The sequence below is a fragment of the Sceloporus undulatus genome, chromosome 3 (genome assembly GCF_019175285.1).
Source record: "Sceloporus undulatus isolate JIND9_A2432 ecotype Alabama chromosome 3, SceUnd_v1.1, whole genome shotgun sequence".
In the NCBI taxonomy this organism is placed as follows: Eukaryota; Metazoa; Chordata; class Lepidosauria; order Squamata; family Phrynosomatidae; genus Sceloporus; species Sceloporus undulatus.
The window spans coordinates 204,181,850-204,209,372 of NC_056524.1; the positions used below are offsets into that span (position 1 = coordinate 204,181,850).

The 27,523-nt window shown below is 42.7% G+C and overlaps 2 protein-coding genes across 10 annotated transcripts in view; both read right to left on the reverse strand.

Annotated features, from left to right (window-relative positions):
- PDCD4 (programmed cell death 4) overlaps nucleotides 1-27,523 on the reverse strand; it is a 777,136-nt gene that overhangs the window by 69,765 nt on the left and 679,848 nt on the right. The window lies entirely within an intron of this gene.
- The window catches only part of RBM20 (RNA binding motif protein 20), a 149,889-nt gene continuing 122,785 nt past the window's right edge, over nucleotides 420-27,523 (reverse strand). The window contains exons 9-15 of one of the 5 annotated variants that reach the window (XM_042456381.1): nucleotides 26,679-27,375; nucleotides 25,326-25,424; nucleotides 10,625-11,249; nucleotides 9,066-9,113; nucleotides 8,372-8,491; nucleotides 6,615-6,736; nucleotides 420-3,253 (exon numbers count right to left, since the gene is read on the reverse strand). In XM_042456381.1, the coding sequence (XP_042312315.1) occupies nucleotides 3,143-3,253; nucleotides 6,615-6,736; nucleotides 8,372-8,491; nucleotides 9,066-9,113; nucleotides 10,625-11,249; nucleotides 25,326-25,424; nucleotides 26,679-27,375 (1,822 nt within the window). In that variant the 3' untranslated portion in view covers nucleotides 420-3,142. Of the gene's footprint in view, nucleotides 3,254-6,614; nucleotides 6,737-8,371; nucleotides 8,492-9,065; nucleotides 9,114-10,588; nucleotides 11,250-25,325; nucleotides 25,425-26,678; nucleotides 27,376-27,523 lie in introns of those variants that run through there. The other 4 variants (XM_042456383.1, XM_042456382.1, XR_006102748.1 and 1 more) reach the window with 4 other exon arrangements.

Genomic DNA, 27,523 nt, shown 5'->3' on the forward strand with positions numbered 1-27,523 from the left:
ATAAATTTGGACCTCACGTGTATTTACACTAGAGATTAGCAAAGTGTGGCCATAAGGCTGTTTCTGTGGCTCTTGACCTATCCAAGCAACATTTTTAAAAAGGCTTTTTTCAAAACGAAGTGTACTTTCAGTCACTTTGGCTGTTTTTTTGTTCTTGTTTTAGAACACTTTTGTCAGCTCAGAGAAGGTTCCAGCAGCAGAAAATGGGCCCATATATCCACTTCACTTCACTTCTCTTCCCCCTCCCCATTTAAATAAACTAAGTTACAATGTTTTGTAATCTTGATTTGCCTCTTTGCATGAACGAGACTTATCTTCAAACTGATTAAAAGATCAGAAGCATAGTAGGCTATAATACCAGATTAAAGCTACTGTGACACTGATAGGAAAAGATCATCAATTCTTGCTCAGTAATTAAAATTACTTTTATTACAATAATCCATTTATTTTAAGAAATACAACTCGAAATTTTTGGTACATAGAGCAATTAAAACTTGTGATGCTTCCTGATTACCTTAAATTTTTAAAACAGTTCAAATGTTTACAAACCAATAATTAAACAAGATTGTGTGAATTCAATAAATAGTAACATCTGGTCCAGGTTCAAGTATGGATCAACAGATCACAGACTTAATAGACATAGAAAAAACCCTGAAAACCTGATACTAAACACTAGTGTGCAGGTCTGTAGAAAAATTTGTCAAGTTTTATTGGGCATTCTTAAATTATTTAGTTTTAAAATGAAAAAAAAAAATACATGTGGTATTAATACCCATTAACTGGTTGAGACAAGTAAGAAAATAATATAAGTTCTAAAGACTTCAAAACGTTTATGCTGCTTTGCAATACTTTATAAATAGTAAAGCTTTTTACACAATAATAATAATAATAATAATAATAATAATAATAATAATAATAATAAATAGTTCTGGCTACATTTCAGAGTGCTATGTGCTATACATACATATCAGTCAGTAGAAATTACATGTGTGAAGAATTAAGGCAGATGGGAAGTAACCTTTCATATTTTTCCCCAGATTTTTAGTGCATGGATTCAAAGAATACACATTCTTCATTGGGTACTCTGTGTCAATATGTTCATTGACATCCACCTCATAAATTGCAGCAACAGAAAGATTACATGCATCCATTTTGTAACAGAAATGTGTTCCTGAACACCAGCAGTAAATATTATTGCTTGCTATTTTAAGTGTTACTGTTTTTCTACTTTGTGTGTATATGCTGTCCATGTTACCTGCAATCTTATTTCTTTTAAAAACTGTTAACTGCTTAATTTTCTTTTATGCTAAAAGGTGCAATAAAATGTTTTCAAAAGAGAGGTGCAAAGCTCAGTACATTTTGTTTCTTGGAGAGATCAGAGGCACACTTGTCAACCTTGCCTCTTCAATACCAAACCAAAGGTCAAGACTTTAAAAGCTCTAAAATTAATATAGATCTGAAATATGCTGTTTGGCCCCATCTCTGATGTAAATAAATTGAATGTTTATACCATTTAATAAAATGGAGGGGAGGCTTGTGACAGCACATACGTAAGAGAAATAGAGAAAGTGAACTGAAGGTATAGGTTTCTGCACCACCTCGGCTTGCCAGAAAAATTAAGATATTAGTGAGCTTGGAATATAAAACAAGAGGTTGTGAGATTTTGGCAACAGCCGTTTTTCTGTTAATTTAGTCACAGAGCAAAAGATCTAAAAAGTGCTAGTACTATGGGGGCATTCAGGAACAATGAATAACAGAAATAATTTTTCTCCTGCCTTTTTTTCCTATAAAATAAGAAACATATTTCAAAACATTCTACACAGGTAATTGCAACAAATATACTTACTCTTCTTTTGGATATGGCTCAGCAACTCATATAGTACTTGGTATAGTTTTAAAAAGATCATCTCATTTATGATTGATACTACTAAGTTTGACAGGAACTACACATTTAAACACTCCAAGCATCCTTTAAATAAATAAGATAAATGTGATGTTTACTTTAATTGTACTTTGGATAATGCACATTGTTGAAACACACAGATCTAAAATATTATATTATGCATATGTATATAATCAAGATAGAAATAAATGGAAATGAAAGTGAAAGTCTGCTTAAACTAGGACTGCAATGTGAACTTGATTAATCATTAAAAAACATTTCCTCAATTGAAAAGATGCCTCTCATTTTGGGACAGATTAAAATATTATTACCCTGGAACACTACACAACATATACAGGATTTCCAAGCACTTTTTCACCTGGGAAAAGACCAGGCCCAACCCGTTTAGCTTCAGTGAGATAGCTGCATCATACAGCTTGAAGACCAAGTGCCCTCCCTGCCTACGCAAGTGAGAGGCACCATTTTAGAGGAGGTATGCCTATTTCTTTCTCATGAAAAGCTTGTGTCTTCTGAGATGGTGCAAGAAGTGTGTGTATCACCTAAAGCAAAGAAAAAAGCTCTCCCCCACTTAAATCTATTAGTTCATTCATGTGCAAATTTATGCAGATTTAACAGAAATAAGCCTATAATAGAGCCACTAGAAATAAGCTTTATGAAAAGCTCATGAGAGTTATTACCAAATCTACCAGGGACAAAACCTGGAACATGATCTGCTAGAAGCTTTCTAATTTTAGTCTTCTGAAGTGTGTTCAGGCACAGATTTGGAAGTGCTGTATGGACCATAGACTACTTCATACAAGACAGTGATGTTGCTATTGGCAAAGCAGTAACATTATGAACTGCAGCACGTTGATGCTGGATGTGATTGTAAGACCTGTGGTTCATCACTGGGCAAGGTGAATGAAGAAGTAGATTAACAGGATTTTTCAAAATTTCAATTAGTTTGTTCCAGGTAATTCGCACAATTTTGTAACCTCAATTTATATCATAACTAATGCTGAGAGAATTCCTGAGAATTTAGATTGCTGTACCTGCTACAGTCAGAGAAAACCCAAGTTCTGCTAGTTATAAAGATATGTCACTGTTATTTTACTGTATTTCAGGCATTATATTTTTATAATGGTGCTCTCAGGGTAGATGCATAGAACAAATTCTTCATTATGTCTCCCCTCAATCAATACAGTGCAAAGTAAAGGTGCATCATCAGAATAAGAAAAAAATCATTGTACATTCACAAAATCATAGCTTTTTCTCCTCAAAATGAGGCACAATTCCGGTATCATCTTGTGTTAAACTGCTTTCTTTTTCAGTCATCTTCAGATTCTCTTCTGCCAGCTGTGACAGGTACCTCTGTGGTAAGCAAGAGATACAACAGAGTAACATCTGAGACAAAATATTTTACAAAGAATGAAAATTATCCACCATATAGAATTTCACACTTTCATGGCATTGCCACAAATGTTTATGTTACTCCAAAGAGTATCTTTCAAAGAGGCAAGAGACAAAAATGTGATTTGGGCTCAGTATTAGAAATCAATATGGCTGGGCATTTCACAGGTTTTATGAACCAGCAAATGTTGACTGGATGCTATTTTTTTTATCACATCTGATTGTTCCTTGCTTACAACTGCTTCTGTTCCCTTTTGTCACCAAAGGGACAGGTGGAAAAGCTATTCAAAAGTATAATAATACTATAGGTGCTGAACCATGGTTTTATTCCTTTCCTCTGGCTTGCACTCTCATGTTATCCTTCTGGCACCAAAAGGAGAAGTAGTGGCTGCTTCTGGTTTTTGACTCCATCATGGGTCAGTTTTCCTCTTGGGCAGTGGACAGTGAGGAAGAATAGAAGCAACTCTGGTAGCATAAAGATGAGGCTAATGCTGGTTCTGTTGGCAACCATTGGGGATGGGTCTTGGTCAGTGAATTAGCCATGCAACAATTTAGCTGAACTCTGAAACTTGGACCAAATCAGGCTGATTTGGATATTAGGCAGATATCAGTGGCAATATTTGGTACTGATAGGATCACTTCCTTCTACCAATCCTCATACCCACTCTCTTTTTCTGCCTTACTTTTCTAGTAGGAAAAATGCTTTACTTTATTTCTAAACATTCCCCAGCAACTTGCCATGCCAAGGTGTTTTTATGGGGAAAAGGAAGAACAAAAGCAATTATGAAGTCATTTTTCAGGGACAATTACCCTCTTCTTTGCTAAGTGAAACCAAAGCCCTACACAGGCTATGGCAGGGCAGTGTTCTTGATACTGTGGGAGCTCTGACCAGCTGTACACCTAATTAAAAGTTATATTCCATATGAACACACCGTGTGTGTGTGTGTGTGTGTGTGTGTGTGTGTGTGTGTGTGTGAGAGAGAGAGAGAGAGAGAGAGAGAGAGATGGAGGGGGAGAATGACAACTGCCTAATTCTCTGTATGAATCCCTGCCAAGGAAATGCCAGTTACTCCAAGAAATTCATCTGTTCCTTAGTTCACTAAAACCATTAACGTCTTTAGATCTTCAATGAACAAATGCACATTTTTCCAGTTATATAAATCTACTTTGCTCTTGGATTAGTAGTTGGCCTAAAGGGAGAAAAAGAATCCTTAAGGCAAGCCTTTCACCTGTTACCATCTCCCCTTTCATTTAAGTTTGTGTGTGACTTGCTACTGTGCTGTCTGTAGCATTCTGTATTAACTTGCAGCATGCATTTCATTTTCTAGAGAACAGCCAAGCGTGGGTGATGGTTAATCTTCTACTGATGTGTAACATCTTTATGTGTAACAACACTTGAAATTTGCAACCAGGGAATTAACCAAAGCTCTTTAGCTTCTAGTTGGCTCCGATTAACCTTTAAATCTAACAGAAGGGCTGATTTTTAACTGCAAGATACAGTGGTGTGGGACAGTAAATGTTTTCAGAACTGGTGAAACTTGTGATGTGAGCCCTGGAAAATCAAGGCTCATTTCCCTGGAAAATCAGGGCTCATGGACAAGCTTATTTCCAAGCCCACCTGCCCCTCCCCAAAAGGCCTTTTGCCTTCTTTTTGTTAAGTAATATTTAAAATTTCAGAAAGTCCATCATCCAAAATACACTTTATCCAAAGCACTATCACATAACACTGGACAATTATGCAGTTTCAAATTTCAGTATTTTAAGGATTTGGATCTTGTACTAGAAACTTCCTGTGTTCTATTCCTTTATAAATTTCATTGGACATAGGAACTGCTGCTAACACACCTGCATTATTTGGGGGTACAAATATTTTGTTGTATTTTGGCTGTTACAGATAGGACATAAGCATGAACCTGGGAAAGGTCAGATGACCTTTAGTTAAACTTCTGACTGGTCACAGACCTGAGGGTATGTGGAAAGGACATTTGTAACATTATGACTCTGAATATTGCTGCTTCCCCCATCCCCTGCTGTGTGCATTTCCTCTTGAAGATCACTGATAAAGGTTTGTCAAGCCTAAAGCATTAAGTCAATCTTTCTGCTATACAGTTGGTCCTTCCCTTATGCGGGGGATCTGTTCCGGACCCTGCTGCGTAAGGGAAATACTGCATAAACTCAAGACCCGTTAGAAACAATGGGGCTTGTTTCCCACGGTGCGCACCCAGTACGCCGCAGGGCACGTATTCCATTGTTTCTCCCAGGGCGCGGGAGAAGCCTTTCCGGTGCGGCTTCCAGCATATGCTGGAAGCCATGTATAGCACACCCACATATGACGCGGGCGCATTGTATTTTCCCACACCTGATTCCTATCCCAAACTCCATGGAGTTGTCCTGATCTTAATACTGCTTGATTAAATCCATGTGACTGCCATCAACCAAAATATTCATTTTATAACTCTGAAGTTAAAACCATAAACCAGGTGGGAATCCCATTCTTGGAAAATCATCTCAACTGCCTCAAGACTTAATAAAAAGCCTGTCTTGGCACTCACATGTTGGCTCAATCTGAAATCGTACAGAAATGCTGCCAGATTTCACATTGACCCCTCAACAGAGACTGGCCGCCCTCCCCCATGTTTCATGCAGCCTTCGTGAGCCACTGTCACGTCCATAATCCCCTGATTGGAGCTCTGCTTCAGGACTGGCCATTCCTCAACCTTGCTACAAGCTACTACCTTCAATTTTGTTAGTTCGTGTGTGTCTGAATACTATTGTATGAATGGTGATTTTCCCCTTTGCTTTTAATAAAACTGAGTTGTACTTAGCACTCTGGGATTCTAGTTCTTGGACCTGTTATACAAAAGTGAAATCCTGGCCTTCTGAAGTTACTCAGAGTTCTCTTGCTGCTATTAATCTGAGCTATTAAAATTCTCATATTATACATTAATTTGTGGGTACCATTTTGGTAACCTAGCAATTTCGGTAACAATGCACTTTCAACTTTGGTCACATTCACTGATTATAAAGAAGAGAGCAAAGTGGCAAAAAGTGGCCATCAAGAAGGGAAATGCATATGCCACTATTTCATTGTTAACTGCCATCAAGCTGACTTTGACAAATGGGGACCCTATGAACGAGAGACCTTAAAGCCCTGCTATCCTCAACTGACCTGCTAAGGTCTTGCAAACTCAGCTGTGGCTTCTTTGACTGAGTCTATCCATCTGGAATTATATATGAATAGTAAAGGAAGTGACATGCAATTACACAATGAGCTTACACACAAAGAGTATCATTTTAAAAGCATAAATCAATAATTTGTTACCTGAAGGTTTTTGTAGTGAACAGTACTTCTACAGTGACGAGTCTTTGCTGCGTCTTCATTTGTGTAGAAAAGCCCACAAAGTTTGCAGTAGAAGCCAGTTCGGGGCACAACAAATTCAACTCCTGTACAAAAAAAACCCGAGACAATTAAAAGGGGGCAAAAAACAGTGAAAGCTTCTGTGAGGCACACTTCCCTGGTAACAATTATATTTTTTTGGATGACAGCACTCTGGGCCTTTTAACCCACAGCTGCCACCAAGTTGTTATTGTTGTTGTTATTATTATTATACTTTATTTACATAGCCCTGTAGATTTACACCCTTTTAAAAATCTTTGTTCTAAAAGACCTGATATTGGTAATGTGGATGTACTGCAGACAAGCTTTTAGTAAAATAGCCAAACTTTATTATCAGATGTTTCAAACATATGATATTTCAAACGTGTGAATAAGTCAATTGTTGTTTCATGCACTCATGTTACTTATTTCAGTTGTTAAGTTTACTTCCTTAGTTTTCACTTTGTTACATTGACAGTTTCCTTAGACACCCTCTCAGAGAATAAATGTTATTGTTCTCAAGAAGACTTACACAGTCCTTTTTCTGGCTTACTTTTCCTAAGCCTATTTAATAAACCTGTCTCTGAGGCTATTCTACTTCACAGGATCTTTCCCTATAATAACTCCCTCACTTGGAGTTTTTTATTTGGTTTCAAGTCCCTCACTTCTGGACTTTAACCCAGTTCCTCCCTGAAACCCTCAATAATCCATCCCTCTCTGGACTCAACAAGACTATGCTACCACCACCCTTTAATGTATTGCTCCATCATAATTATTCAGCGGCATTGTAATGGTGGGATAGGGAGGGGAAATCTACTTAGTTTTCTTTGAACAGAGGTGACATCTGACCACCCTTCCAGATGCTATTCCAGTGCAACTTCCAGCAATCCTAGCTGAAGCAATAGTGAGGAATACTGGGAGCTGTAGTTCAGCAGCGTCAAGAGGACTGCATTATTCCAGCCTTTGTTGCTGTTGTTAACTGCCCTTGAGTCGACCTCGACTCAATCAATTAATTTCAGTTAGCTTCAATTGAATAATAGTTCGTTTGATCTCTAAATAGATTTGTAATTCTGTGATCATATAAATCAATTGATGCTACTTTATAGTTAGTACAGATTAATTAATCTACAGTTATCAATTCAAATAAATTCTTATAAATTCATGGATATTTCAAATCATCAATTCATCCTTACCATTCTAACCATTAAGAAGATAATTAATAATCCAATTGTTTATTTTATACTGTTTATTTTATTTAAAGCAAAAGATTTAATCTAGAACAGAGATGTGGTTGCCAAGCCTTCACATGCAAAGGCTTTCCCCTGTTGGCAAAGCCTGAACAAAGCAAGCTATGTTCTTGGAAATTATTTCCAAATTCGTGCTTTATTTCTTGAGGGCAGTATCGTTGTTGAGGAAAACGCAACCCAATGTTTATATTTTGGAAGAGAACTAGAATTCACCTGATAATCAGGATTTCCATTCCCCATCAGCCTGCTATAATAATATTTATTTGTATCCCGCCTCTCCCTGTATTGGATCGATACATGATGGTGGCATCCCCCCCCTCCCCGGCCATCCTGCCTTGACAGATGGAAGAAAGCTTTGGCTTGGTGAATTTTCTGAAAAAGACATCACAGTGCAAGACAAGTAAAAAGGTAAAGTAAAAAGTTGTGTTCTGTGAGTGACTCTTCCATCACACATACCTAGAGGAATGCTGAGCTCTGTAAATACATCTTCTTGTTCCCATGATGGTGAAAAATATGATCTTTTTGATTCTACTTCTGGGAAGTTAGGAGTTTTCATTTCCTGAAACCTACAGTTTACTTTAAAAGGACATGAACATACTGAGTACAATTTAGTGACATGCAAAACAGCTTACAATACTAACCCAAAAATATCATCCAGATCAGTACATGATTGCTTCCATGCATGTTTTCTCCCAAATTGAATACCTTGTTCATTTGTGGACAATTCAGTTAATGTTGCCAACCTGCTGTGTTTTCTGGGTTATCTGGCATACATTTTACATAATTTAGTTTGTTTTATATGCATACAACATAGCAGTTTTGGAACTGTGATCATAAAAATAAAACAGAATAAATTAATTATCAATTAATCTAGCTGTGAAGAGGACAGAAAATTTTTTTAGCTAGTTGAGGATGACAGGCTGTTGGAGGTGCAGAAATAAAACAAGTTTTAAAACTGTTATGACCAAGAGGCGTATACTCTGCCATGTGCACTAAAGGCGCATGAGAACTTTCTAGGGCTAGTGAAGATTGCAAAAGCCTCCAGCATGCAGCATTTTAATAACGTTCACCTTCCCCAGTTTTGAGAACCACTGAATAATCAGGAAGTGCTTTTGGAAATTTTTGAACAGGCTAACTGAGGTACACTCACCCTGTTTGGAACATTTAAATGGGAAGACTCCTTCTATCGCCTCACTTTCTGAGGGAAGGGATGGGGAATAAAAATGAAAGTCAGCAACTCTTTTTTCCTTTGGACAATATCCACATGCTCTCTCTCTCTCTCTCTCTCTCTCTCTGTTGATGGCTTGAATACAAGGTAGTCACACAAATGAGGCTTTGGGCACAGCACTGCCTCATCCTCTGTGGCCATAAACCAGCTAAAGGAGAAGGCTACAATAATGAACATAGATTTTCTTGGTAGTACGACTTGTTCTGAATGGATCTTCTTTCTGATAAATGCTCTTAGGAAGATCTGTGTCATGAGAGCAAGTACTGTGAGATGTTAGCATAACTCAGTCTGGTAGCCCTTTGTTATTTTAAGACTAGGAAGAGCTGCATTCAAAATCACATTCTTCCCTGAAACTCACCTTGGAGCTGTAACCACCTCTCAGTCTAACCCATTCAACACATGTATTATGAAAAATAAAAATGTATGAAATATTATAAAGTTACAACACTAAATTATTGTTTTCATTTTTATCACACAGCTATTGTATTAATTATCAAGTTAGGCACACTGTAGCAACAGGTTCTGCTGGCATACAATGTTATCTTAAAACAGAAGTGTACAACTAGCATGGGTCAAAGGGGGAAGGCAGAGCCCTCCTCTATGTTACGTCCCAAATACTGGCCAATCACACCCACAATCTTCTAGTGGTGTAAAATGACCATTTTGGGCCTGTTTTAGGCCAGTTGAGTTTTTCACCCAAAACTAAAAGTGCCTTCTGGTTCTGAAAAAGATGCCTTCGGCCTCAAGAGATATGCTGATGGTTGCGCCTAAATAAATATTTCCTAATATTACTATAACAGATACATTAAAATATATGGATGACAATGAAGCAAGGCAAATGCACTACTATGCAAAATAATATGTAGCAACCCAAGAGCGATTTCATGAAAAATTACTTTTTAAGGCTTAGGATTTTTTTAAAAATCAGCCAAACATAAATGACTTCCTATTAACAATTCAACATACTGTGGCCCAATAGTATCTGGTTCCAGTACCCCCATAGACATCAAAATAAATGGATGCTCAAGTACCATTAAATACAGTGGCATAGTAAAATGGTGTCCCTTACATAAAATAGCAAAATCAATTATTGCTTTTTGGAATTTATATATTTTCTGAATATTTTCAAACTTTGAATGGTTGAATCTGTGGATAAGAAATCCATGGATTCAGAGGGCTGACTGTAAGTTAAGATAGGTGCTCCAAAGATTCAGCACAATTTGTATAAAACCCAGAAGTGACGAAGATAACAGACATTGTTTCCAAAATACCCACCCGATCCATTTTAATTTTCTTGACAAATACGAACCTTTAAGAGCTGAATTTTCAACTTCCTCTGAGACTGTTCCATCAAAAATTACAGTACTTTTGGCAATGTTTATTCTTACTGATGTTATAAAGAAACTAAAAACATATTGCATAGATAAGAGACTTTAAAAACCTACCTAATTACAGGAGAATGAGAAAAATATACTAGTTACCCTGAGTCCTTTGTTGTCCCTGATTTCCACAGCTTGTTTCTTCCTGGGTGTTTATTGCCAACATTTCCATAGTTTTGCTACTGTCACTTTCTAATGGTTGTATTGCTTTGTAATCATCTATCATATCATTCTGCTGGTAAAGCTCTTCTTTTGGAGGACCAGAAGCAACACACTGCTCATCCAGCTTAAAATGGCTATCAGTGTTTTCATTTATTTTTCTTTCTTTATTGCAGCAATCAGGATCCCTCCGAGGTCTGCAGTCAGGCGATTTGTGTGGCTTTTCTTCAGTGTCCAGATTTAGATAAGCTTTAATGGGTGCATTATCACTTTCAGAGCCACTGAAATTCCCTATTTTCCCCTCTTCTGACATTTCTTCCATTTCTTTAGGTTTGTCGTCATTTCTATTCATTTTGCCGTGTTCATTCTTCACTTCCACGTTGGTAGCTAAAGCACTTATTACAGGACATTCTTGGTCTTTCTGACCTACTGTTACTATTTCTTCAAGATCAGTTATATCAGGTTCCATGATAAGGTCATCTTCTCCCACCTCATCTACAGTTACCAGCTCTTCCATATTAGCAGGATACCAGGTCTCAGCTTCCATCTCACTTCCACTCTCCCAGTCCTGAAACAACCATTTAAAGATGTCAATAGGAATAGAATAGAAATTTTATTTTTATCCTGCCTCTCCTGAAGGATTGAGGCAGTTTACAACACAATAAAATATACAATAAAACATTAAAATACAGCAATGAAATAAAATACAATAAATGCAGCAGTACAAAAACTCATTATCCTTCCCTTCAACCATAACCTATACAGAAATTGATATTATCACTGGCTTGGTTCATGGCTTGCTATTATGAGAACATGGCGAGCCTCAGGCTTACACACTTCCCTGCTCTTTCAGTCTTCCTTGCCTATAAGAACAGGAGACTTGAAATGACTGCTTTCACTTTTGAATATGATTGAAGGTGATTTTTTTTTCTGGATTCACATTTTTATGTGAACTTTCTTAATTTCCACTTCCCAACCTGCACTCTGAAACCTGCACTTTTCTAAATCTAGAAATCAAGTTCTCTGTGGGAGAGGGGGGGGGGCGGAGATAAAAAGGAATTTTACAGCACCTTTCAGCAAAAGCTTACATGTCGACTGAAGTAAATGGGTTACTCTTTCATGTGTCTAAGGTCTCCTTTTTATAGTAAAATGGACTAATATGGCTCTCTCTCTGAAAAATGTGCAAAAAGAAAAAGAGTTAACTTTGGGGGGAAATGCACAGAAAATACAAAAAGCAGGGGGAAAGTGCCAATATATACTATGGGGAAAAATGCACGTTTTGAATATGGTCAGGTTGCTTACCTGTAACAGTATTTCTTCGAGTGGTCATCTGCGAATACATACAAATGGGTTTCACTGCGCCTGCGCAGTGCTGCTCGGAACCTACTGGAATCACTGGGCAGAGTTTACTCTGCAACATATTGAAACTTTTTGGCGGTAACCCCGCCCACCCGTTATAAGGCCCCTGCCTTCCCGCTCTTTTCCCCAGTTCCGCAATTTTTCCGCCAAGCAGGCGATGGAAAGAGAGCCAATGTGAGCAGGACACTGAGGGGACGGACGGGTGGGATTTGTATGTATTCGCAGATGACCACTCGAAGAAATACTGTTACAGGTAAGCAACCTGTCCTTCTTCTTCGTGGTCTCTGCGAATCATACAAATGGGTTTAGACTGACAAGCTAAGGTATGCGGCGGAGGGAGTGTCCTGAGACCAAAGCTATGGTAAACCAAAGGTATATTTATTACAATAAACACCTTGAACCATAAAGAGTCAGTCTTCTGTTCATGCACAAGTTAAATAGCAATAACATTGCTAGACCTGAGTAGGGAACAGAGGTCATGCAAGACCGATCCCATAGGAAATGTGCAAATCAACATTCAACAAATGTGACAGTGAAAAAACTGTATAACACAAACATCAGTAGTGCAATCAATGCAACCCTGAGACCAACACAGCCCTCCCGAAAGCTGCGTCTCGGATGGCCCTGGTGTCCAACCTGTAGTGCTTAATGAAAGTCAGAGGTTGGGACCAGATAGCAGCCTTGCAGACATCCTCCAAGGGGATCCCCGACAGGAATGCAGAGGATGCTGCCATTGACCTTGTGGAATGGGACCGAACCCTGCCAGGGAGAGGCTTGCCTAACAGTTCATAGCAGAGGTGGATGGTACCAGCCACCCATTTGGAGAACCTCTGCGCAGACACAGGCAACCCCTTCTTCGGCTCCGAGTAGCATTGGAAAAGTCTCTCGGACCGACTGGAGGCAGCAGTTCTGTCCAGGTAAAAGGCCAGCGCTCTCCTAACATCAAGAGAGTGCAGGCGCCTCTCCTCATCCGACGTCGGGTTGGATGCGAGAGTAGGCAACACAATGTCCTGGCACATGTGGAAGGCAGACACAACCTTCGGCAAGAAGGTAATGTCCGTACGGAGGACCACCTTGTCTCTATGAAACCTCAGGAACGGTTGGTCTCTCCGCAAAGCACAGAGTTCGCCCGCACGGCGGGCAGAGGTGATGGCCACAAGGAAAGCGGTTTTCCAAGTCAATAGTCTCAAGTCCGCTGTGGCCATCGGTTCAAAGGGCTTGGATTGGAGGGCGGTCAGTACCGACTCCAAACTCCAAGCCGGCGTAGGCACCGACACAGGAGGATACAGGTTAGCACAACCCTTCAGGAACCCCTTCACCAAGGGGTCTTTGAAGAAAGAAACCCTCCCCCCGAACTGATATTTGGCACAGATGGCAGAAAGGAAACATTTGATGGACGTGAGGGACAGCCCTCCATCCAAAAGTGCCATCAAAAACTCCAGCACCACTGGAGTGGACACTTGTTCAGGAGACAAGCCCTTTTGGTCAAGGAAGAGGCAGAATCTCCTCCATTTCAGGGCATAGGACCGCTGGGTGGAAGGTTTCCTTGCAGCCAGGATCACCGTCCTCACTGCCTCCGGCAGGGCAGTCAGGGCCGTATTCTCCAGGCTACCAGCGGCAGGCTCTTGATGTCCGGGTGGAGAATCCGTCCGTCCTGGATGGAGAGCAGGTCCGGACGAGGGTCGAGACGGAGGAAGCATCTCCTGGAGAGGTGGAGAAGGGATGCGAACCACGGCTGTCTCGGCCACCACGGGGTGATCAGGATCGCATGCGAGCGGTCCGTTGTCATCTTGGACACCACTCTGATGATGAGAGGGAACGGAGGAAAGGCGTAGAGAAGCTCCCCCGTCCAGAGGAAAGCGAATGCGTCTCCGAGGGATCCGTCGGATCGCTTCCTCGAGCAGAACTGGGGACAGTGGCTGTTCCACCTGGTCGCGAAGAGGTCGATCCGGGGGGTTCCCCACCGATCGAAGAGATCGCCGACCGTCTCGGGATGGAGCCTCCACTCGTGACACACCGAAGGGGATCTGCTGAGGCGATCTGCCAGTTCGTTGTCCTCCCCGGGAAGGTGAATCGCCTGGAGGAGGACGTGTCTCTGGATGCACCAATCCCAGATGCGGAGCGTGAGATTGAGCAGGGTTCTGGACCTGGTACCACCTTGTTTGTTGATGTAATACATCACGGTGGTGTTGTCCGTCCTGAGGAGAACCACTCTTGACGTGACTAGAAACTCGAACGCTCTCAAAGCCTTCTCCACTGCGAGCATCTCCAAGGCGTTGATGTGGAGAAGCTTGTCTGGAGCAGACCACCTGTCTTTGACGACGAGGTCGAGCAGGTGAGCGCCCCATCCCTCCAGGGAGGCATCGGTCGTCAGGGTCAGTTGTGCCTGGGGCTGATGAAAAGGCATCCCTGTGCAGACGTTTGCGCTGTCTAACCACCATCTGAGGGAAGCAGCCACCGGTCTTGGTACCGTGAGCCACTTTGAAGGAGGATCCTCCAGCGGAGAGAAGACGGAGAGGAACCAGGATTGGAGCGGCCGAAGACGAAGTCTTGCCCAGGGGGTGACGAATGTCGTCGAAGCCATGTGGCCGAGGGCGACTTGGACGTCTCTGGCTCTCACCCTTCTGTGGGAGATGCACGGCCTGATGGACGTTGTCAAGGCCTGAAACCGATCCGGAGGGAGGAAGGCCAAGCAGTCTTTGGAGTCGAGGATGGCTCCGATGAACTTGACCTGTCTGGTTGGTGCAAAGTGGGACTTTTCCCTGTTGACGACCAGCCCGAGGGAGTCCAAGAGGCGCAAGGCGAAGGAGACTGCCTCCTGTAGCTCGTCTTGAGATTCGGCTGCAAACAGCCAGTCGTCCAGGTAGGGAAAAACCATGAAGCCCTTCTGATGAAGGTATGCCACCACCGGTGCCATGCATTTTGTGAAGACACGTGGGGCCGTGGCCAAGCCGAAAGGAAGCACGTTGTAGTGGTACGAGTCGGCGCCGACAGTGAAGGCGAGGAATCTCCGGTGGGACTCCCGGATCCCGATGTGGAAATAGGCGTCCTTCAGGTCGACGGTCGCAAACCACAGGCCCTGGTGAAGCAAAGGCAGAATGGAAGCCAAGGTTACCATTCGAAAGCGACGGTAGTCCAGAAACAAGTTCAGTTGTCTCAAGTCCAGGATGGGCCTGATACCCCCATCCGCTTTCGGTACCGTGAAGTACCTAGAGAAAAAGGCCCGAGGAGATTCGTCGGGCGGCAAAGGGGAGATTGCCCCTTTACCAAGCAAGGTGCGCACTTCGTCGAGAAGGGTGTCCGAGGGTGGAGTGGACATGAAGGCTCCAGTTGGAGGGAGCTCTTGGAACTCGAGGGCATAACCCCTACGGACGATGTTGAGAACCCACGAGTCCGATGTTATAGAGGCCCAGATGTTAACGTAGGGCCTCAAAATGTCCAAAAAGAAGAGAGGTGAAGGGGGGACGAAGCGCGCTGCGTCCCTTCAGGCTCTCTTCTTCCCCTGGTCGGTGTCCTGCCGGCGGGACTTGCGGTACCGAGGCGGGAAGTTGCGACGGCCAGAGGAGGAGGAAGACTGTGAGGGGTAGCGCTGCCTCTGGGAGCCCAGCTGCTGGGGCTGCCGGTCCCGGGAGAAGGTCCCCTGTGACTGACCTTGAGGTTGCCGCGGGCGCTGGCGCTTCCGGAACGGAGAGGCCGGTGCTGAAGACATGCCATGCTTCTTCGCCGCCGCCTTCATCCTGAACTTGCGGTTCAGGCGGTCGTCGGTCTCGGCGTGGAAGAGCCCGGTCCCGTCGAGCGGCATGTCCTCAATGGCAGCTCTGACGGTAGGGTTGAGGTCGGAGGCCCTCAACCAGGCATGCCGTCGGAGGGCCATGGCAGCCGACATGGACCTCCCGGAGCAGTCTGCCATGTTCCTGGAAGTGGTGATGAGCCAGCTTCCAATGGAATGGGCCTCGTCTCTGATCTCCACCAGCTGCCTCTGGATGTCATCTGGGACGTCCGGGACCAGAGGGGAGATCCGTTCCATGAGGGTCTGGATGTAGGCCCCCATGCAGGCGGTGTAATTGGCGGCCTTGACCCCAAGAGCCGACGCCGAATAGGCCTTCTTGGCCAGTCCGTCAACCTTCTTAGCCTCCCGGTCGACAGGAGAGGTGGCCTGCTTTGGGACGAAGCTGTGCTGGGCTCCCTCCACGATAGCCGAGTTGGGTCTGGGGTGTTCAGCCAGCCAGGAGCAACTCGCTGGGGCTACCCTGTAGAGCGACTCCACCTTGCGGGATGGTGCCGAAAGGGCGGCCGGAGACTCCCAAGACCTCTTGACAATGGTCTGGAGGGAGGGAAGGAGGGGAAGGCACGGCGGGGTCGGGACTCGTCCGTGCACCCGACGCTCAACCGGGTCCTCGGTGTCATCCTCCGCGGAAGCGAGCTCGATGTCGAGGGCCCTCGCCATCTTCACAACGTGCTCGGTGAAGGAGCGGACGTCGTCCGATGGGGAAGAAGGCTCCGGGTTATGCATCCTCTGGGGGGAGGCAGATCCCGAGAGAGCATCCTCATCCGAGGGCGCCTCGGAGGGCGGCAGCGGCCCGTCATCCGAGTCCAGGTCGGAGGAAAGGGGATCTGTCACCCTGACCTGGGATCTCGAGCGGGTTGGTGTAAAATCGACCGAAGACCGGGAGCGTCTGCGGGATGGAGACGGCAACCTCTCGCGCCTTCGGAGTGGAGACGGCGACCTCTCGCGTCTACGGGGTGGAGACGGTGACCTCTCATAGACTGATACGGTCGGGACCGATCTAGGCGGGTTGGTGTGGTCCCCAGGATGAGGGTTCAACTTAGTGAACTCCCTCAAGGCTCTGTCCTCCGGGACCGACATGTAGTAACGGCGCGACTGCATGTCGTAAAAGAGGTCCGGACACTCCTGTCCACGGGTGGGCTCTTCCTCCTCGTCGGATGGGTGATCAGGGGAGCGAGCCGGTACGGTGTCATCCGTCCCATGGATGAAGTCCATGGTCGGAGGAGGCAGAGGTGTATCCGGAGCCGGGGTCCCCCGGTCTACCGGCGTCGGCTCCTGGTCGCAGGGAGCAGCCGAAGTCGAGGCGGGAGCCTGTTTGGAGGAGGAGCGCTTCTTCTCCTTCGCCCTCGGTGGGTCGGTGGTGGGCCGATCCTTGGAGGGCTTTTTGGAGGCAGAGTCACGACCCGTCTCGTCGTGGTGCCTCTTCTTCCCATGCTTGGGAGGCTCCTCCGATGGGAAGAACGGATTGTCCGGGAGATCCAGGAGGACAGCAGCCGCTGTCGATGACGAAGGCCTCGGCTCGCTGCGGTCCTTAGGTCTCGCATGGTGAGATCCCTTGGAAGCCTTGGATGATGAGGGCGAGGCGAGATGGACCTCCGGCTCGGCCGCCTCCTTCGAACGGGAACCCTCCGATCCCTTCCTCGGCTTGGAGGCCCGCTCGGTACCCTCAGTCCCCGATGGTTTCTGGGGGCGCTTGGAGGGTTTGTCGGTGGCGCTGGGCGGTTTAGAGCCACGGGCCACATCGGAGGTGGTGGAAGGGGTCCCGGCCGGGACACACACCACGCTGGGGACGGCGACTCTCCCCGAACCCACGCTGGAGACACTCGCCCGAGATGACGAAGCGGGGGGCGCCAACGGCGGGACAGAAGAAGACCGCGAGCCTCCCTCCTGCACCTTCCCCAGGGCGATCGCCGAAGTGAGCCGGGACTCACGGTTCTTACGAGCCTGAGAGGAGAGGGATCTGCAGAGCTGGCAGGCCTTGGGATCGTGGCTCGGGCCAAGGCACAGCAGGCAGGAGGAGTGCGGGTCCTGGACGGGCACCTTGCTCTTGCAAATGTCGCACTTCTTGAAAGCCGCAGGCATTTCTCCGAAGTCGTCAAAGCCGATGGGAAGTCTGAAAATGAGGTCAACAGTCTGAAAGTCCGAAGTTACCAGGGGCGGGAGACAAAGAATGGTCAAAAAACGGTCCGAGGTCAAAAAGCGAAAGTGATTCCAAGCAAGCAAAGCAAGCGAAAGTTCCTCTGAAGCAGCTAGCGCGGCGGAAAAAAGGAACTGGGGAAAAGAGCGGGAAGGCAGGGGCCTTATAACGGGTGGGCGGGGTTACCGCCAAAAAGTTTCAATATGTTGCAGAGTAAACTCTGCCCAGTGATTCCAGTAGGTTCCGAGCAGCACTGCGCAGGCGCAGTGAAACTCATTTGTATGATTCGCAGAGACCACGAAGAAGAAACATTGTTTTTGTTGTTGTTGTGTACCTTCCCGTCATTTCCAACTTATGGTGACGCTAAGGCCTATCACGGGGTTTTCTTGGCAAGATTTGTTCAGAGGAGGTTTACCATTGCCTTCCTTTGAGGCTGAGAGCGTGTGACTTGCCCAAGGTCACCCCAGTGGATTTCATTGAGGAATGGGGAATTAAACCCTGGTCCCCAGAGTTACAGTCCAACACTCAAACCACGACACCACACCAGCTCCCGTTTGAAATAAAGAGCCAAACAAGCCTTTCTAGGGGTCATATGTCACAGTTGAGACCATCACTGAAAAGGTCCTTTCCCTCTGGTAGCCACCTGCCATACTCAGACAAAGGTTTCAGATTACTATCTTATTAAAATCTGGTAAGGCATATATATGATAGGCAAGACTTTGGGTACCTTGCTTCCTAGCTGTGAATAACTTTAGAAATTAACAACAGCACTTTGAATTGAGTCTAGAAGCAGAAAGGAAAGCCAGTGTAATGTGCTCATAACTTCTAGTTCTAACTAACAATCTTGCAGCTTTATTCTGAACTAATGAACTAACATGTTACAATTGCTGTTTTTAAAGACATATTAGATAACTGCCATCAAAAGCAACAGTTTACTGGTATAGTATGTCTTAAACTAGAGCCTTATCACATGAGATAAGAATGGCAAAATAGAGCAGGAGAGTAGCAGCTTTCTGTGTGCCTCTCCATATGCTGCTGTAGCACTTCTGTTCTCTTCTCGAGGGAGATGGTCATAAAAGTGTGTCTGAAACCCACCAGCTCATCACTTGGGTTTCTGGAAGGACGTTACACAAGAGGTTTCATAAAGAAATTATATTCCGAGACAGTAACAAAAGACATTTAATCTCTCCTTTTATTTTGGTCTTTGAAATACAGCTTCTGCACTTTGTATTGTTGTTTGTTGGTGGAATTGCTAAGGTTGTTCTTATTTAATCCATGTATATTGTCTTGATTGATCTTCTACAATAAAATTACTTTCTAAGAAACAAAATAAAGGTGTGCCTTTTGTCAAATGGATTTTTCCAGGGCAGCAAAAGGCATACTTTTACTATCATCTCCCTTGGGAAGTGAATGGAAGTGCTATAGTATCATGCAGAGATATACAGAGAAAGCCACTACTCTTCTGCTCCATTTCGGCTCTCTCTTCTCATGTGATAGGGCTCCTCCTAGTCTTTAAGTAGTCAATGACCATCCCAAGATCTAAGACAATTCACTTTTACTTCCTATACTCTGGGCAATAGCATGAGGTCAATTTCTTCAATTCACTGTGCTGATCTTTCTCACTGCTTTATGAATGATGGCAAACAAGCTAAGGTTTTCAATTCTTTCTTTTCAATAGTTAATCCCTAACACAGACCACCAAAGATGGTAGGAATCATTACTAATGAATAATAATTATTATCCTTTTGAATGGTATTATCCCAAATAATATGATACCAAAGCAGAGGAACATCTTCCTTAAAACATCTGCTTCTATTCAAATTGTCATGTTTGGTACATACTTGATTTTAAAATCCCAATATATGTATAAAACATAGCATTATATTGTTCTGCTGCTTGACAACTTTATTTTACTGTTATTAATAATTTGTATACTTTGTTATCTGGCCTGACAGGAAGAAAGCTAAAGGGGGTGGGTTGAAATATTGCAAACAAACTAATAAAAGTTTAGCCTAGTTGTTTCGCTCCTGTTTGGACAATTCCTTTTTAGTGTCCTAGAAAGGCACTGAGGGCAGATACCTTTAGGAGATCAGTTTCTTGCTGCTACTGATACTGATAGCTTTCACATCTGATGATCAACTCATGACCCTAAAGATATGATGCTGGAAAGCATCCAAGAACATTGGTCTATGACTCTTCAGCACTCTACTGAAGGACTAGCTTTTCAGTTATTTAATTAATTAAGAACATTTAAAAGTAAGTTTAGATATTGTCCATATTCATATTATTTCTGTAAAATTTTCACATCAAATATCTTTGTTTTGCTTATATTTAAAAATGTCAAAACTATATCTTTGGACATAGTTCACTAATTAGTGTAGTTTTTTAAAAAGATAGCCCATTTTTTTGCTCAGTGCCAAGTATTCAACACAATCTATATATGTAGACAGCAACTAAAAAAAGACTTGTCAGAGGATGTGTCCAAAGAAGCAAAGGTCATGATGGGATAATTTAGAATCTACTGAAGACTTTAAGAAACATCTTTTTAAAGCAGTGTAATATTTCACTGACTAATACATTCATTGTCTTTGCTTCCAGGCCCAATGCAAATTGTTCATTAAACCTTAGGAACCTAAACATTCTGATCACTGTATGCATTATAGCTGGGGATTTAAAACTATACTCTGAGCTCATTCCCACTAGAGTTTAAAGCAAATTACTGATTGGGTTATATGTCTGTCGTTCCCACTTGAACCCAGTTCTGATTCTACTGTGCTCAGTTTCAACCGCAATGAAGCGAGGCAAACACAAAAGAACTGCTCTTTCCTGACACTAGTTTTTGGGTGGTTCTTTTGAAAAGACCTGAATTTGAACCATGTTCAAGAAATGGGAACGATGGGTTGGATTTGCACCAGGGGGTTACACCAGCTCTTGCCAGCTTCTCTCAGCCAGCCCCGGTGCTCTGATGCCATTCTTGGGGGCGCAGCCACGGGGCATTATCTTGGGTGGCTCCTTTCATGCGGTGCTCCCTTTGAGAGGCTGGCAGGCAGGGCAGTCCTTCTTCCTTTCCTCCACTTGGCAACGAAGCAACTGGAGAGGCCTGGATTGGGGCCTAGGAGTGCTCTTGCCTTTGGGGAGCACTCTGGCTGGGCTCCCCGGTTGAGGCAGCTGAGAATGGGCCAGGACAAGGAGGAGGAGAGGGAGATGGAGCGCTGCTGCCACTGCTGCCATGGATGGCGAGGTGAGGGGTGCACTGGAGGGCAGCCCATCTGTAGGAACTGGAGGAAGAGCCACCAGGCCCCAATCCTTCCTGCCATGCCACCACCCCTCCTCTCTTGTTGTGTGCCTTCAAGTCTGTTGTGGGGTTTTCTTGGCAAGGTTTGTTCAGAAGGAGTTTGTCTTTTCTTTCCTTCTCCTCTTCCTCTTTCCATGACAGTTGTTCTTCCTCTTCCTCCCTCAAGTGTGAACAACAAAAGGGAGTAAAAGGGGGATTAAACAATTCCAGAAAGATTCGATCACAAAATAACCCAGTTTCATCAATGCCAAATCATTAAACAGACTACTGTATATATTTGACTATAAGTCAACCTCATGTATAAGTCAAGGGCAGGTTTTGGGGCCAAAATTATGGAATTTGCCATGACCTAAGGGGAAAACTTGGAGGCTTCTTCATTTTGTGTATGTGTGCATTCGGCAAGAGGGATTCCAGTTGAGTTGTTTACTTCAGCATTTCAGCTTTTGTTCCAGCCTTCACTCTCCAGACAGTGGGGCACAGGAGGGAGAACTCTTAAACAAACAGCAATATCAATCAGTCACCCAGGACTCTTTCTGCTTGGTTCAAAACAGAAAGAAATTGCTTTCCTGACTTCATGGAGAAATCTGAAAGAGCTACTATCACATTATCATACTGACCCCATAAACAATACGACCTGGGATTTTGGTGTCAATTTATGGCATATTTTTTTCATCTTATAGATGAGTATATATGATACCCAAACTCTGCCCTAAAGTTCATCATTTTCATAATATAGCACTGGTGGCATATTCCATTGTTTGTTCTTTAAAATGTTCCAGTCAAAGACTTAACTTAACTATGACTTAATGCCCATGATATTCCCAATATGGTGCTCATTTAGAAAATGGTGAGAAAACTAATACAGTATGTAAAAAATGAGCTATGTCTGTGTTTTGAGCTGTAGAACTAAACAATTTGATTATGTGGTTAATAAGAGCCACTAACAATTTTCTAGCGATTCATGGAAAGAGAAGTTTTAGAGCTTATTCTACAGATAGCTTCTTCCTCTCTACATTGTATAATACAGCATACAATACAACAACATTCAATACAACTTTAGATCCAAACCTGTTCTGCAATGGTTGTTTCACTGATGGCTTGGATGACAGAGAGAGACTATTTTAACTCATGTGGGCAAATTAAAAAAATGTTTCACTGAGCGCCATAATATGAGGTATTTTCTGAGAACTCCAATGTATTGTATGGTGTAAAAATGCCCTATATCTACAGGGGTGTTTGTATTATTGTATTAAGTAGTATTCCATGATACTTAAACACTAACAGCACAGAAACACATGCTCACATTATGTGAAACATTTTGAAGTAGCCTTCAGCACCCATTTCTTGTCCTCCCCCTAAAAAGTGCAATAAATTTGTTGGACGTACAAGTGCAATAAATTTGTTGGAAGAATTTTTATCTTAGCTGTTTTTTGTCTGTTACAGTAAAAGCCTGTATGGGGCAGGTGGCTGAAGCTCAGGGACACTGTGTAGAACTCTTCAGCTGATAATTTCATTTTTCAGCAATACATTTGTGTTCTAAGAAACAAAAAGATGGTTTCACATGTTTATGGTAAAAATAACTGTGAATAATAAATACAATTTTCTAGATAAGTGTCAACAAAGGATAGTGCTCAAAAATTCAGAAGAAGGTCCCCTTAGAGCTTTCATTTCACAGGGAAAGGTTCCAAATGGGAATCTGTGGATAGGTGGTAGATAAGGGATATACTACTAATAAAATGGTTTGATGCAAAACAAGAATTAAATTTTCCGCCTACAATGTTCTCAAGTGTTGTGACAATCTCTTAACAGAACTGCGTGCTGAACTGTTGGTCAAATTATCTCAGAGGAAGGTTAAGATGTCTGGAACAGAAGCAGATATGGTTTGGACTCTTTGCTTTTACAGATGACTTTCCATGTCACATCGTAAATCCTTAAAGGAGAGTAGTTGTAGGCAGCAAGAATGGTGTTAATTACTTTCCTTCCAATTCTTGAATTTAACAGTTGTTGCCACTGAATTTCCAGGCATAAAAGCAGGAGCAAGCTAGATCCAATGGTAGACAGTCTCAATAAAAAAGTGAGATCAAGGAAGTAATAGATACAATGGGTTCTATTAGGTCTGACAGTATTGATTTGCTGGTCCAAAAGAAGACCATCACTTTGATTTACTGCGCTATACCCTACATAAAAGTGGCAGGAACAGCAATTATTCTGTATAACCACTACACTAAATGTTGTTGTTGTGTGTCTGCATTTCCGACTTATGGCATCCCTATGGTGAACCTATCATGAGGTTTTCTTGGCATAATTTGTTCAGAGGAGGTTTCTGATTGTCTTCCCATGAGGCTGAGAGTATGTGACTTGCCCAAGATCATCCAGTGAGTCTCATGTGTGAGCTAGGAATCAAACCCTGGTCTCCAGAATCATACTCCAACACTCAAACTACTATGCCATGCTGGCTCTGTATCCCAAATGATACATATAGGCTTTTAATAGTGCTGACTGTTCTAGAAGCCACAGTGCCTTAGGCGGGTTATAGACCGCCGCTTGCTCCGTGCGGGAGCTGCAGCAGCCACACTGCACGGCTCCCGCGCGGAGCAAAAAAGGAGCTCCAAAATGGAGCTCCTTCTTGCAGCGCCTCCATGATGTCGCGAGGCGCCGCTGGCGCATTCGCGATGTCATAGGTGCTACGACAAGTTCGGACGCTATGCGTCCGATACGTAAAGATGGCGCCGGCCATGTGGAACGGCCGGTGCCATATTGTACGGACAGAATCCGTATTAGACCCAGGGGCGTCTAGAAGAGACGGCCCTTTTTTAAAATGGGACATCCTGCGGACGTCCCAAGTGCCGGTGTGTAACCGGCCTTAGTCTCTCTTCCTTGGGCCTACTTTCAGACTGATGTGCAGAGATATGCAATGAAATTGCAGAAGCCTTGACAGCAATGTGTACCATGGACCATTCTTTCCTATCATTTCAGTTGAGAGGAAATTTTTTTGGCTACACTCTCATAGAGCAATGAAGTACTTTATCACATGTGGGTTTTAAACTACAATTTTAGCCAGAGAATGGTGTATTTCACCCCCATGATAAGTTCACCTTTCGCATGATGTCACCTCTGACCTGTTGCTGCTGTGCCTCTGAAATGTTGTTAGAGCTCATCTTTTCATTGATGAGAAAACCTATCAATGTGGCCAATTGTGTTGCAACCCCATTACTGCACAGGTATGAGTTGCTCTTGTGGTAGTCTCAATATTGGGCAGTCATAGGGTGGCAGTCTCCTCCTTTCTCTCTCGTACACTATTCCCAAGCAAGCTGTTTTCTTTTCCCTGTACTTTCTTATGTTTTTTTCTTTTTTCCTTTGTTTTTTACTAAATCATATTCCCATAACTCCAGAATTGTATTACAAATGAAAATAATAAAAAAAATTAAAAAGCATGCTAGGTAGGGCACATAGCAGGAAGGTGGGGTTAAGGAGGAATGTGAAAGGGAGAGAGTGGGACCACTGACAGCACAAAAAGCCCCAATCGCACTACTGAAGAGTTCAATGATAAAAGCTTCAGAACTGGTATGTTTCCATTCTTTTTAAATGACAGAACTACAGCAAGACCAAGGCTTGTGTGATAAAGTCCAAAGAGACTCAACTCTTCTTGAAAGCAGAGCCAGAAAAGGTGATTATGAGAGGATACTCCTCCCCAGAAATGAACCGAACTTCCTGACCCTGCCTTCAACTGGAAACAGTGGTGGTCAGGGGCTCCAATGAGAAACAAATTTTTGGAAGACAGGGTTCAGCATATTCACTAGCTCCCTTAAAATACAGACTGAATCCTGTAGCAGATTCACTGACACTGCTGCCAGTGACTGGAGCAGGCTTAATTCTTTTCTGTTGCTTCTCCTTCTCTATGACCAAGAATGTGTCTTTCAAAATGCTTTTAGTGCTGTTACCTGCATCTTCATATTTCAAGTTATTTGACTGTAAATCATTTTGAGTGACTGGCATGTAAGTTTCCAGTGATATCTTCAAACAAATTCTATGTTGGAGATCATCCCATTAAGTGTCTAAAACTCACCTTCTCTTTTCTTGAGTTTTCTACAGAATCTTCTGTTTCTTTCATCTGCTTATTTGTAGGGGAAGTACTGTCCTCCATATGAGAATCTTTATTTTCAACCTAAGACAGAGATTGTCTATGGGTGAAGACAGATGTAGTATAAAAAGTGAACTCACATTTCTCAATTGCAATGTGAGCCCTATTCCTCCCACTTTCACAATCTGACTAATAAATGCACATCACAGTAAATCAAATGTTGTTCAACTGTGTGATTTGCTCTGTCTTCATGCTTCAGGAAAGTGAAGTAGATTTTTTTCTATTCTCTTTGCTGGAGAATTATCGAACTTTTTAAAACTTAAAAAAAATCTACTCAGATTTTTTTCTATTATTTTTAAGCTAATTATTACACATACACTTATCAATTCAGTTATTATTAATAAGAAATTGGGTGGTTTTCTTTAAAGAAACATTGCTCCAGGGAATGTGAAAGAAAGGGAATCTCTCTTTGTAACATTACAGAATATCACTCAACCAGCACTAAACAAACCAGCTTCATATACAAACTTGAACTACCAGTTTTGTCAAATGTAGAAATTCATAGTTAGTAACAAATCCGCCTTGCTGTTATTTTTCCCCTGCCTTATAAGCAAGTGACACTTGCTCATAAATTTAAACAAAAACATTATCTTCTGACTGTATCAAAGTGTGATTTTTCATTTAAACACCAGTACCATCACCAGTGCTAAGGCCAAATGAATGAGAAAGATACCTATGGGTAGCTAGAGAATTATCTAACTTTTTAAAACTTAAAAAGAATAATTACTCATTTTCTTAAAGATAACACTTAAGGAGAACATTTTATCAAGGCACTGTCATCTTCCAAACATTTTAGAAAGACTGGGCAGAATTCAAAGAGACACAACATTTATTTTGTGAGTACAAGCCTATAACTGCCAAACTACACCTATTTTGAAACTATTTCGAAAATTAGGGGAATTTTTCACAGGCCTTAGCTGTTCAAAGAAAAATAAAAATCAGCTTATGTAAATTCTTTCTATGAGCCAAAGCATCTCTTAACACCAACTGGAAAGAAAATAATAATAATTTTGGAGACGTGAGTTTTTCAGAAATGCAAATAAGAAATAAGTCACTACAAAATGTTAATCCACATAAATTAAAGTTAAGATTCCTTGAACTGAAATGACAAAAACTGGTGTATTATCTTCCATATTTTGGAAGATAGATTTTGGTACTGGGTGAGAGTCTATTTTCTGTACTCTTTATTTCACTCTGCCATTTCTAAATGGAAAATAGACAAATTAAAATAAGTTTCAAAATATATATTGCTAACAGTAACTTAAAATTACTCATTACCTCATTCTCACTTCCTTTTCCTTGCTTCACACTAACTTTTTCAGCTTCACAAGATGCTTCTTCTTCTAGTCTTTTATCAGCATCTTTGACCTTTTCCTTATCACTCTGCTTTTGCTTGGTGTTGTCATACATCTTGCTAGACTTTTGCTCTGATGCTTCTTCCTTGACTGGGTCTTCAGAGTGAGAATGTTTGTGCTCTCTCAGTTTTGCCTCTTCCTTTCTTTTACACTTTGAGACAGTATCCAGTGTCATTTTTTGATACTTATCTGATTTTTGTTTAGATGGTTTTCTGTAGTAGTCTTCTTCTCTGCTCTTATGTCCAGGTAAATTGTGAGTTCCCTTTGCATTAGGTGAACTCCCTCTAAAATATTTTTCTCTGTGACTTCTGGTGCCTTCGACACGCTCTTCTAAGTCTAATTTGTCCAGATGGCGTAAATAATGTTTTCTCTCATGCACCCAAGAGTCAGTCCTATCTCTTTTATCTTCCCCATTCTCTCTCCGGGGAAACACTTCTCTTTCCTCTTCCCTACGAGAAAAAGGAGATTGATCCCATGTGTCTCTTCCATTCCCCCAGTCTGTCCTGTTTGTGCTTAGTGGGCTATGGGGGGAACTACATGAAGTAAAGCTTGGAGTGTGTGATCTCGGGGAAAGTGAACGGCTTATAGGACTGCGAGACCGAGGCCTTTCTGGTCCATACCTACAGTAACAAAGAAAAAATGGGTATTGCTTATAAATATTTTTAAATAAACCAGTTGGTCTTTAAATGAATGCAATAGCTTTCATGTTTTTTCATTTGTCTCTAGAAATAACATGAAGTACTACAAATTGTGTCAATATAATATACT